The sequence below is a fragment of the Arvicanthis niloticus genome, chromosome 6, assembly GCF_011762505.2.
Source record: "Arvicanthis niloticus isolate mArvNil1 chromosome 6, mArvNil1.pat.X, whole genome shotgun sequence".
NCBI lineage: Eukaryota > Metazoa > Chordata > Mammalia > Rodentia > Muridae > Arvicanthis > Arvicanthis niloticus.
This window is the reverse complement of record NC_047663.1, coordinates 26,391,707-26,404,434: the sequence shown is the minus strand read 5'-3', so window position 1 is coordinate 26,404,434 and position 12,728 is coordinate 26,391,707. Positions and strand designations below refer to the sequence as shown.

At 47.3% G+C, this 12,728-nt stretch overlaps 1 protein-coding gene across 1 annotated transcript in view; it reads right to left on the bottom strand.

The window, feature by feature from the left end:
• The window catches only part of Igf2bp1 (insulin like growth factor 2 mRNA binding protein 1), a 41,017-nt gene that overhangs the window by 15,929 nt on the left and 12,360 nt on the right, over positions 1 to 12,728 (bottom strand). Inside the window, exons 3-4 of the mRNA XM_034506176.2 lie at positions 1,553 to 1,601; positions 1,151 to 1,202 (exon numbers count right to left, since the gene is read on the bottom strand). Of these exons, the coding sequence (XP_034362067.1) occupies positions 1,151 to 1,202; positions 1,553 to 1,601 (101 nt within the window). The remainder of the gene's footprint in view (positions 1 to 1,150; positions 1,203 to 1,552; positions 1,602 to 12,728) is intronic.

The window sequence follows — 12,728 nt, the reverse complement described above, 5'->3', positions numbered from 1 at the left end:
GAGTCTCTGAAAGAGAGAGCAGCCAGTATCTTTTTCTTTCTTTTCTTTTCGAGACAGGGTTTCTCTGTGTAGCCCTGGCTGTCCTGGAACTCACTCGGTAGACCAGGCTGGCCTCGAACTCAGAAATCTGCCTGCCTCTGCCTCCCAAGTGCTGGGATTAAAGGCATGCGCCACCACCACCCAGCTAGCAGCCAGTATCTTAATCACTAAACCATCTCTGGTACAGCCCTCTCCCATCCCTGTCTCATTCATTGTTGCTTTTATTTTTGTTCTCTCAAGACAGGGTTTCTCTATGTAGCCCTGGCTGTCCTGGAACTCACTCTTGTAGATTAGCCCGAACTGTAAGAGATCCCCTGCCTCTTCATCCCAAGTGCTGATTAAAGGAGCACACTAACACGCCCTTTTTTCTTGTAAAGACATGGTTTGGAGAGATGGCTGGACGGCTGCTCTTCCAGAGGTCCTGAGTTCAATTCCCAGCAACCACATGGTGGCTCACAACCATCTATAATGAGGTCTGAGGCCCTCTTCTGGCACGCAGGCATACATACAGATAGAGCACTCATATTCATTAAAATAAAATTAAATATTAAAAAAAAAGACAAAGTCTCTCTCTATGTACTGCTGGAATAATACATGAGGCTGGCCTCAAACTCACAGAATCTTCCAGCCTCACAAAAGCTGAAACTAAGTAAATGCACCCAGCCCCTACAGATTTCTGTTCTTAAATTACTGAAATGTTGTGATTCTTGGAAGCTTGGGACTGAGACTCCTTATTGAGAAAGGGCAATGAGGCTGGGTGTGGTGGCCCACGGCTTTAATTCTAGCACCCATGAGGCAGAGGCTGTCAGATCTAAGTTTGAAACCAGCTTGATCTATATTGCAAGCTCTACATTGCAAGTTCCAGGCCAGCCAAGGCTACACTGTGAGAGCCTGTGTCTCATTGAAAACAAGAAGGAAAAAATAGGTGTTCAGGTTGCCCATCACCCAGCAGCCCAATTTCATGGTTCTACACACTGTAGGACGAATGCTGGAGCCAGTGTCCAGTCTGTGCAGGAGTACTATGCCCTATCTGTCTGTGTCTTCCCAATGGATCTGATCACAGAACCCCTGAGTGCTGAAGCCATTTGACCCCTTATTGTCCCAGTCTTACCTTGCTCACAGTTCTCCACTGTACCATACTGAGCCAGCAGGCTATCTAGGACCTGGAAAGGTAGAAAAAGGGTGTCTGAGTATCCTGGGGCCTGAACACCTCTTACCCCAAAGCTCTGGGGCACCAGCAGGAACCCTCCCTTAAGGTCCTACATGCTGGTGGCATCAGCAGTGTTTGCAGGAATGCACTTGGCTCCCGGCCTTTCTGAAGCAGATTCAGACTTCTGCCATCAGAAAGTTCTAGAAACACTCTTCCTACCTCCTTAATGCCTCTTGCCCCAGAGCATGAGTGAAAAATGAGACCTTAACCTCATACCCAGGGTTATTTCTACCAGATCAGTCAGACAAGAGTCCCACGACCAGTCTCCACCCAACCTGTGTATTAACTTCTCCAAGCACTTACTTCCCATCGGAGCTGAGGTGGAATATTTCGGATCTGTATTTTCCGACTCCTGAAAAGGAAAAAAATGATTTAAGACAATTCCAGATGCTTTAGGCCCATGCCCTGGCAGTTTCTAATCCATTTTATTATCTCGCCAAAACCATAGGATGGTGGCTTCCTCCCCAGTGCTAGGGACTGAATTCATGATCTGGCACATACTAGATCTCCAGCCCTATAAATAGCAACCTAAACCAGGAGTGGTGGCACATGCCTTTAATCTGAGGTCTTAACAGGCAGAGGCAGGCAGATCTCTGAATTCCAGGCCAACCTGATCAGTGAAACCTCATCTCAGGTACAACAACAACAACAAAAAAACAACAACAAAAGAATAGCAACCCAAGCTGGGCAGTGGTGGTGCACATCTTTAATCCCAGCACTTGGGAGGCAGAGACAGGCAGATTTCTGAATTCAAGGTCAGCCTGGTCTACAGAGTGAGTTCCAGAACAATCAGGACTACGCAGAGAAACCCTGCCTCGAAAAACAAAACAAACAAACAAAAAAGAATAGCAACCTAATAGTGATGCAGAATTTAGAGCAGATGAGGCTTCACCTAACAGGACATCAGACAAGAACTCAGAACTCGGTGTTCTCAGCATAATGGCAGCAAAAGATCGAACACACTGTTTCAGTGCTTGCTATGGCTTAGTGCTTGGTACTGCTCTCTCTATCACCACATCAAAGTTGGAGGCTGGAGAAAGGGTGCCTAGGGCTCTTACAGGACAGGAGTCCCACTCCTACGCCACATGTGAGGTAGTTCACAACTGCTTGAACCCCAGCTCACCTCAAGCACCTGACTCACTGGTTACATACCCACACATACATAATTTAAAATAAAGCAAATCCAAAGTCAAGTAAGATGGTAACTACTAATTAATCCAACACCTCTTTAACTGGCACCTACGTCAAGCTCTACTTTGCTCCTGAGGCTGGGGGCACAGCAATGAACAAAAGAGGTGGAATGGCTGGCCCAGGTGCTCACCTCGTATTAGGGGAAACAATATATGAGAACAATTGCATAAGATAATAGTACAGTGGTTAAGCCCTTGGCACAGCTAGGGATCTAAACCACTTATTAGCACTGATCTTCAGATTACTTAACTTCTTTGGGACCCAGTCTCCCCCTTTGTACAACAGGGATAATACCCTTACAGGTGGTAAGTGGCATTAGATAGTATTTGTAAAGTGCTTAGTAAAGACCTGGAATAAGTCCTTAAAGTGTAACAATAGATGCATCTATGCATGGTAAAGGTTCTCCGGAGTGATCAGCACACACAGCCCAGCATCAGGACCACCTTTTCTCTCCCAGGTGACTATACTATACTTACTCCCTCCCAGTTTTCAAATGGCTCTGAAAAGAGTGATGATTTCCCTTGAGGAATGCAGGTTCAGGGCTAAGGCCCAGAGCAACCCAGAGGGACTGCTCACCACCCAAATCAATACCTTAATCCTGGAGTTTAAGACATTTAAATTGACTTGATGTGTTAGTCAATTGTCATTTAGATCTTCGTATATCTTTGATCATGTACAAACCCTTAGTTCAAAGACAAGATCAGGGTGTTGGATAGATGGCTCAGCAGTCAAGAGTACTAAACGCTCTTCTATAGGAGCAGGATTTAATTACCAGCAGGCCCAGGATGAGTCACAACCTTCTATAATGAGGGGGAATCAGATGCCCTCTTCTGGCTCCCACAGGCACTGCATGCACACAGCGCACAGGCAAAATAGCGGTGTATACCTGTAAATAATGCTGAGTCACGTCTGTTCAGCCCTCAGTGGCCAACCAGAGGAGCAGGTATCCAGCTGTGGGGTGGGGCAAGCAAAAAGGAATGCAATGTCCTAACTGTGGGTGTGTTGGCCTCAGTTGTCCCAAGCAGTCTACCAAAGCAGAGTCTAGTGTCTCTGTGATCCACTTTAGTCTGAAATTCTGAAAATGGCAATTCTTTATCCACAAGCTACAGCAGGGAAAATCTGGAATGAAATAACTAAAGGAGTGAAGCAGTGGTAGTTACAGCTCCTTTAGCTATGTCATCCTTGACCCTAACCCAAACTCTTCCTCCTCAAACCCAGCACTCAAGAGGCAGGCGGATCTCTATGAGTTCAAAGCCAGCCTGGTCTACACAATGAGTCCCAGGACAGCCAAGGTTATACAGAGAAATCCCATCTTGAAAAAGAAAAAAAAGTTAAAGGACGGTGGATCTGGTTGGAGGACAATCTTTGTGGTTTGTGAACTTGACCTAACAAAGTTAGAGTAGATACAGTGAGGAACGGAAACAAAGATTCTTCAGCTGGGCCTCAAGGCATGAGCCATGGTCCCAGAGTCTAAAGCAGGACCAACGCATGTGCAGGCCAGTCTGTGGAACAGTGAGTGGTAGTAGGCCAGTCAGGAGGTCACTGCAGTGATTACAAAAGGGGAAGGGAAGAAGGACGAATGGACGGACGGATGGACAACACCAGGTCACTGCAGTGATTGCAAAAGGGGAAGGGAAGAAGGACGGACAGACAGATGGACAGCACCAGTCTGGTAGACTTAAAGCCCTGAGCTCAAGTTCCAGCACTGTAGATAGGTAATCCCAGCCCCCACAGCACTGGCAGGAAAATTAGAAAGTCAATGACCGATCCAGCCTTGTGAGGTGTGCTCTGTATCAGACACACAGGCATGGGAAGCCAACAAGCCAATTTCCGAGTCCTTAGACCTCATCCCATCAGGTTCCAGATCCAAGGATTGGTCCAAATGCAGCTTTGGATCTCCCTGGTAAGAGTTTCTCACAAAACACCTCTGTGACCAAATAGACTGAGTATGCTCAGACTGGGGGAAAATGAACACTGCCCCGGTTAATGGCAGTTAATGGCAGGAGTAGCCGAGCCCAGGACACCCCCTCCCAGCAGATTCTTTGAATGGAGGGGAGATGAGGGCTGCGTCTAGGAAGAAACAAGGCATAAAGCAACCCTAGTACAGGAGCCTAGCTTCAAACAGCCCATTAGTGCAATCCCAGGTCAAAGGCCAAAACTTGCCTGTCCAAACTCTGTTTGGGGCCTTCTATTCAGAAGGGCAGGAACAGGGTGGTAGCAGTGAAATCCAATCTCTGCAAGGATGTTAATCCATATCCAGAAAGCAATGGCAGGCAGATTGGCTGGAATGTCTGGAATGTTCCAGGAGAGGGAGGGGGAAGAGGGCAGGTCTACCCAACCAAAGAAAGAAAGACATCCCAGCAGCCCTCCCTCACCCCTCTAGGGCACACACCCATCCTGGGAACCCACTCTAGGCTCCTCCCAGGCTTCCTTTTCAGCAAAGCCCCCAGCCCTGATTAAAAAGAGCTGAGGCATCCAAGGGCCTTTGTCTTCTAAGCCTGGTTTTCCACTGAGTGTAGTGCTATCTAATTCCTTTCAGGCCCAAACTGCACAGGGCAATGCTGAGACCTGTATCCCCTTGCTTACATTACAACCCTTTGGATAACTTATTCATCCCACACAGAGGCCCAGAGTTGGCTGGGTTAGGCTGGTGTGCTGAGGGCTTACAGTAGCTCTCAATCTATGGCTTGCAACTCTGTGGGGACTACCCTTTTACAAGGGTCACAGAAGCCTCTGAACAGGTATTTTTATTACAATCCGTAACAGTAGCAAAATTAGCTACTAAGTAGCAACAAAAATAATTTTGTGGTTGGGGGTCCCCACAACATGAGGACCTGTATTAAAGGGTCACAGCATTAGGAAGGCTGAGAACCACTGGCTTAGAGACTCCTGATGGACGGTGAGTCCAACTCCCACTTCCCCGTGGTTTTTCCTGGTGGAAGCTAAGTCCAACAAGCCCCTATTCTAAAGGAGACCAGAAGGTAGGGTCTTTACAGAATCTAAATAAACTTGTTCACAACGACAGAGAAAGAAATCTTATAAAATAATCACTATTAACAAGCCCCATGTGACAGACAAGTCTTCCAGCCCTCCACCTCTGCTATGCTGACCCTGCTCCAATAAACCTGGGTCTACCAAGGCCAGGCTGAGCAGTGTTTATGTCCTACAGGTAAAAGGGCACCACACCTGAGCACTTTCTTAGTGCCTGGAGGGCCAAGCCCCACTCCAGCAGAGAGAGAACCATGAGAAACTCATTAACTGCCCTGACCCTCTAACAGCTAAACCTGTTGAAGAGATCCGACTGCCAGAAGTGGCCATTAAAAGCAATGGTTACAACCGCCAAAATGTCTCCTAAGTGCAAACAGCAGGCAGCTTTCCCATGTCCTCTCTTGCTCTGACCCTCAATCAGGGACCCAGCCTGGAGGGCAGCTCATGGGAACCAGGAAACTCACCTCTGTGCCACTGCAGAGCCGATCTGGGGGAGTGGGGATCTGGGGGAGTGGGGACCGGGGAGGTCAAGCCAGGGGAAACAGACCAGGGGAGATTTAAAGAGGCAGAGAGACAAAAGAATGCCATACACCCATCACAGAGTGTACACACATGGGTAGGAGTTCCTTCCAGGTCCATCTTATAGACCTGCACGTGTGATTGGTGGCTTTGTCTGAAAGTCTAGGGCCCTGAAATTAAGATACACAATGAATATCTTGTCTGCATTTCATAATCACTAAATGCCAAAGCCAGGAATAGAACCAAACGCCATCTAATTTCACTGTGTTTGTTTTGGGTTTCTTGTTTGGTTTTTGAGACTGTTTTTCTGCACTGTCCTAACAGCCCTATGTAGACCAGGCTTGTCTCTGCCTTCAAGTATGCTTGCTGGGTGGTGCTGGGATTAAAGGCATGTTTCACCATACCCAGCCTGAAATGATTAATTTACTTTTCCAGATGTATGGTTTTAGATTTTTTTTGAAAGCCCATTTTTCTAGCATACTAAAAACACCGATGGGTTAAATGACATTAAGATAATATTATCTTTCTGTTCTGTTTTGAAACAAACTTCTATACACTAGAACTACAGGAAAGAATGTGCTACACTGTCCCGTTCTATAGGGTCCTAGGTGTCGAAGTCAGGGCTTGGGATTCTAGCTATACTCCCAGTGCAGTCCCACCCCCAGTTTTTTCTGTCTGAGTCATATTCTGTAGCCCAGGCTGGCCTCCAACAATCATCCTGCCTCAGCCTCACTTACAGTCAGTTGAGAGAAACACTATACTTGTTGTTTGAAGGGTAGACTTGCAGAGTTCTCCTTTTTAAAAGGTTGTTTGTTTATTTTCTGTGTATGAGCCTGCACACATGTAAGTGCTGAGCACGTGTGATGAGGCAATGAGGCTAAGGGGTCTCAGACACCCTGGAACCAGAGTTACGGGTGGCTCTACGCAGCCATGATATGGATGCTGGGAACTGAACCCGAGTCCTCTGGATGAGCAGTCAGTGGTCTCAACTCCTGAGCCATGTCTTATCAAGTTCTTATTCTCTGAAAAAATGCCCCCCCTCCCCACCAGAACAGAAGTGTTGATGGTTTCTCCTCCCTAGACTAAGAAGTTCCCTTAAACCACAGTGGTAAAAGCTGGGTGAGGCAGGGGAGGGGTAACATTTTAGAATCCAGTCAGTCTGCAGAGGTTTCAGTCTTAAATCAAGCCTCAACTTTTCATCTCCTTGGAAAACAAGATTAACCTGAGAACTTTGCATCCACCCCACGGAAAGGAAAGGCCAAGCTCTGCCTCTGCCTGTGGTCTCATTCAAGTCAAGACTTCGACCCTCTGGGGGACCAGTCCTCACATAGTGGGGAGGGAGGGCAGGGAGGGGGCAGCAGCAGGATTATTTCATCTCAAGGGTCTTGTGTCCCCAGACAGGGATCAGCGGTCTACCTACAGGCAACTTTCCTTAAAGGGATTTCCTGTACATGAATGGTCTAAGTAACTATTAGCTTTCCTTCTTTTTAGGAACATGGTAAGAGCTAAGAACACTCTCCACCAAAACAAAATAACAAACAAACAAACAAAAAACAAATAATTCAAGCAGAATTTCAAGATGGATCCACCCATAAAGCCAAAGTTAAGACCCACATACATCCATCTTCAGGTTAGTGAAACCCAAGTTTTCAGTGAAGCCTGTAGGTATCTCTCATACCTCCAGAACACTGTCCCAACAAGGAGGAAACAGTCAGGGAGCTGCATCTGTAGCTCACTGACAGGAGACTCGCCTTGTGGCCCACTCACCAAGCAGCATTTCCTAAGTTAAAATAAATGCCAGACTAGTGGTGATTTTACTGCTGTAACTGGACGCAGCAAAAGAGCTAGCCGAAGGGCTGGAGCTGGAGAGGATGGCTCAGCCATGGCTGCTCTTCCAGTGGACCAGGGCCCAGATCCCAGGACCCACCTGGTGGCTCACATCCATCTGTTAACTCTAGTTACTGGGCATCTAATATGCTTTCTTCTGGCCTCTGTGGGCATCAGGAATGCATGTGATACACATACATGCCTGTGGGCAAAACACACATAAAATAAACCTAAATAAACAAAAAACAAACAAAAAATCCTGACAGCCAACCATGGGGCCACATGCCTTTAATCCCAACACTCAGAAGGCAGAGGAAGGTGGATCTCTGAGTTCAAGGCCAGCCTGGCTTACGTAGTGAGGCCTTTTCCAGCCCTCGTCCCACCCAAAAGCAAGCCACAGGGATGCCCAGATCTGTATATACGCCATGCCATCTACATGATGATCTACACAGCAGAGAGCTGGCGATTAGGGCTCAGCTGTATCTACAATCTCACTGCTCCTAACACACAGTAGGACTTCAGGGAGTCTCTAAGGTCTTAGATCTTGAGTGAAGGGAGAGAAAATACAGACCCAACAAGGCAGAAGGCCAGAACTGTCCGATGACTTCCACACACACCTGCTTGTGTGTATATTATATACATACACTAAGAAAATTTTAAACAAAATGTAAAAAAATTGGCTTCCATGACTTTCCTTGACACTAATGGAAAAGTCCAACTGCTGGAGCCTTCCTCTAGTTTCACAAGCTGTTTTGGTGGTCTCCATGTGCCACTAGAGGACCTCCAACATGACTAAGTGCAACCGAAGAACCGAGTTGTTATTGTACTTTAAGGGTTAATATAATATATAATTCTTTATGTCATTGTTCAACGTTTTTAAATTATATATTGATTTTTAATTGCATATGCCCGAAGGTGCCAGAGAAGGATGCTGGATGCCCTGTAGGGCAGTCAGTCGTGAGCCACCCACCATCCGTGCTGCAAGAGCTGTGTGCAATTTTTGTCGTTGCTTTTGTTCTGAAACAGAGTCTCTCTGTAGAGCCCTAGCAGTACTGGAACTTTGTAGACCAGGTTGGCCCTGAACTTAAAGATACACCTGCTCCCGCCCCCTGGGAACTAAAGGTGTGCACCACCACTACCCAGCTCTTAACTGATTGTCACCCTAACTGTATGCACTCGACTGATTGTCACCTTTTTGTTGTTGTTGTTTCCAGACAGGGTTTCTCTGTGTAGCCCAGGCTGTCCTGCAACTCACTCTGTAGACCAGGCTGGCCTCAAACTCAGAACTGATTGTTACCTTAACTGATTCCTCACCTGTGGATTTTGTGGATTCTAATGTTAAGCCAGTTCTACCTCTAATGAACCCTTATTCCACTTACTTATTTTGTGTGTTTGAGAAGAGAGGGAAGGAAAGACACAAAGAGACATACACAGTGCTCCATGCATGGAGGTCAGAGGACAACTGTCTAGAATTTGTGGTTTCTGAAGAACCAAACTCTGGTCACCAGACTTGGTAGCAGGTGCCTTTTATCCACTAAACCATCTCACCAGACCTCGATTACTGACTTTAGTTATCTCTTCCAAACCCCCCCCCAAAAAAAATTATTTCTGTAATTACAATATTGATTCCATGTTAGAACGATCTTTCTGACATATTTGGTCAAAAAATATCTAAGAGCTGGGTGTGGTAGCCCACACCCAGAACAGCTGAAAGAGCTAGGTAACCCTGTAACCCAGGACTAGGGAGGCTGAGACACAATGTGTTCAATTCCAGAAGAGGCCTGGGCTACTTCCTTACTTACCTCTGTGTTTAATGCCAAATTGGGGGGTCGAGGGACTTGCTGAGCTTCTTTTTACAAAAAAGGTAACAAATATGTACACAGACACACACACACACACACACACACACACACACACACACACACACGTCTCTTGATGTAGCCTGGGCTGGCCTGAACTCCCAATAGTCTTACTTCAGCCTCCAGAGTGCTGGGGTTACAGAATTACAGGCACGTGCCACCACCCACTCACCTTGCCTTTTTTTAATGTGGAGATTGTAATTCAAAACTTCCATGTGTGAACACACACTAACAGTTTTTGTGTTTCTTGGTTCCTAGTGTGGTGTCAGCTTTATTGTTACCCCATGGTGCTGGACACTGTCAACCACACTGAGCAGACTGTGCAGGCGAATGGACTTGCTCTCAAGAGTTTCCAGTCTGGTGGTGTCCAGGCCAGCTCGTTGGCTTGGAAAGAAAAGGGAACAGATACCGCGGGCTGGGGAAGTGGTGATGGGTGCCTACTAGGTAGGCAATTCTGCTGTTTTTAACAAAAGAACCCCAAGTACTAACTTAGGAACCAAAGCACCTTTCCAGTGTTGGACCCTTTCCAGCTGAGAGCTTGTTCATCATTGGCTCTTCCAAGATGTCCCTGGTGTTCCAGACCATCAGAGTGTCAATGTCAATAGTACCTTCCCATCCTTCTTAACCACATACAAACCAGAGAGCTGGTACCAAAACAGGGGCTGAAAGAGAGAGGACTCTAGAAAACTTCTAAAGGGGGCTGGCTGGCACGCTCCAGGCTAGGCAGTAGCTGAGAAAAGGGAGGTGCTGGGAAGGGAGGAGGAACTGGCTTCATGCCAGGATGATCCAGAGGTAGGGCAGCCAGACAGGCCAGGCAGCCGGCGGGCACTCTATTGAGTAGCTAGCCGCGGGTTAGGACTCGAGCTGAAAAAGTGACCTAGTGAGAGGCCTGGAACCAAGGCTGATGCCATCACCACCACAAGGAAGGGGGTGGGGGAGGAGAGAACACGGACACTCTTGAGCCTAGAAAGCACAGACATCACTGAAATACACCTGTGTGCACATTGCCTTTTAAAGACTTTTTAAAATTTCATTGATTTGGTTTTTGTGTGTATGGGGGGGGGGGGGATAGGGGGATGCCTGTGCCACAACATGCATGTAAGGTTGGATGACATGTTCAGATAGGTTTAGTTCTCTCTTTCAGGATGTAAGTCCTGGGGTTCAAACTCGGGTCATCAGGTTTGGCAGCAAACGCCTTTGAGCTTTAAAATGTATGTAGGACACACACTGTCCCATGTATACCCTGATTCCTAAGCTAAAGTTAGACATAAGAAAGAAAAGCCCTCTGCGAGCTCTTCTGGGCTTAACCGTAACTTCTCCTCTGGAAGGGTCTTTACCTGTGTGTTTAACGACAAACTGGGGGTTGAGGGACTCACTGGACTTCTTATAGGACATGCCACTTACGTGTACCTGTTGCTACCAAGAAGTTCTGGTTAAGGGGAATCAGAGTCGTATTTCAGAGCAGAGAGAGAAGCCTAAATGGACAGTTTATAAACTCTCATTTCATAGACATGGAGGTCAAGGCTCAGAGGAAAGAGGACCAGGCAAGTTGGGAGCGGAACTAGAACTCGGCTCTCCAGGCCAACGGCGCTGCGTGTTCACAGCAGAAGCCATTAGTGCCGGACATTAAGAGCAGGAAAAATGCCCATATTCTGTATGGTTAAATGCTTGCCAACTGGCTTTTAACTGCATGCAGCTCTAATTTGGGCACCAGATTTAATTTGCAGAATAGCTAACTACCCTATAATACGGCTGGGTGGCTGTCAGAGATCTGTTACGGAGGGGGAAAGGGTAGTCACCGATGTTCTCTTACAAGCTCCATCTAGAGCACACGGAGGAGTAAAGGTGACTGGGGAGGTGTTAGCTGGAGGAAGAGAGCCTCAGCCTCGGAAGTACCTAATCCACTCAGGAATAAATGGATTGATAAGAAAGCCTAAAGGTTTTTTCTTTTTTAATTGTGTTTATCTCCCCACCCCCAGTCCCTAGGATGGGGCAGCCTAGGAAGAAGCCTAAAACAGAAGCTGGGAGATAGCTGATCGCCTTCTAGGCAAATTCCAGGTCAGCCGGAGCCAATTGCTACCTCCTCCCCAACCTTGGGCTTTGAATAGAATTTTACTTTTTAACTTTTAACTGAAGGGGTCTGGCCAAGTGGAGCAAAACAGTGGGAAAAGGGAGGCAAGAACTACCTGAGGGTGGGTGAGAGTGAGGATGAAACCTTTACTAAAGCTTAAAGTACAATAATACAGAGAAAGGAGTTTGCCCACATGAACCTTCTGTGTGGGTACAGGGGTTCCCTCAGGAGCCCTGTCCTCACTAACCCTCATGGCGGCAAGAGTTTCTGGGTCTTCCCAAGGCAGTGGGGGGTTAATAAGCTGGCAGACCCTCACTGGATATGTTATCTTAGCTCCCACAACCCAGGAAACTTCAGGAAACCAGGAACCAAATGATCTAGCACCGGGAGCCCAGAGGCTGGGCTGAGGGAGACGCATCAGAAGAATGAATGTAAGGAAACCTCGGAAAGAGAGTGTCTCTGCCTCTCTCTCTCTGTGTGTCTGTGTGTCTGTCTATCTCGAGGGAAGGAGCGAAAGAGAGAAAGATTCTGAAGTGGAGTTCTCAGAAGCAAGCAAAGAAGCTAGGCCGAGCTCAAAAGAAATCAGATAACACACAACCCTGTCCGGTGAAAAAGGATTACCATAATGCTGAAAATCCTTAGGGTTGAAAAATAATTTATCTTATCAGTAGAAAGGACTCTGGTGCGTCCTCCCCAGTTGCCAACAAATACCTGCTGGCGGTGAGCGAGTTCATTAAGAGTATGTGCTAAGGGCTGGTCTCAGGTTCTTAGAACGACTTTCTCCACACCATTCTGGCCCATCTTGATTTCTGCTGGGATTGGGGGGAGGGGGTGCAAAATGCCCTCCAAAGAGCCCTCTCCCCCAGGTTCAGAGATTATTAAGAGGCCGGACCACCAGCGCTTTCCAAAATGGCTCTCGGCCACCCCGACAAGGAAGAAAGGCGGGTCTCCAACAGCTCGGAGGACCTCGGCCTTGGACACTGCCTTTTGCCTGGGAGGGTTGGAAAGCTGAGCAGTCAGGGCA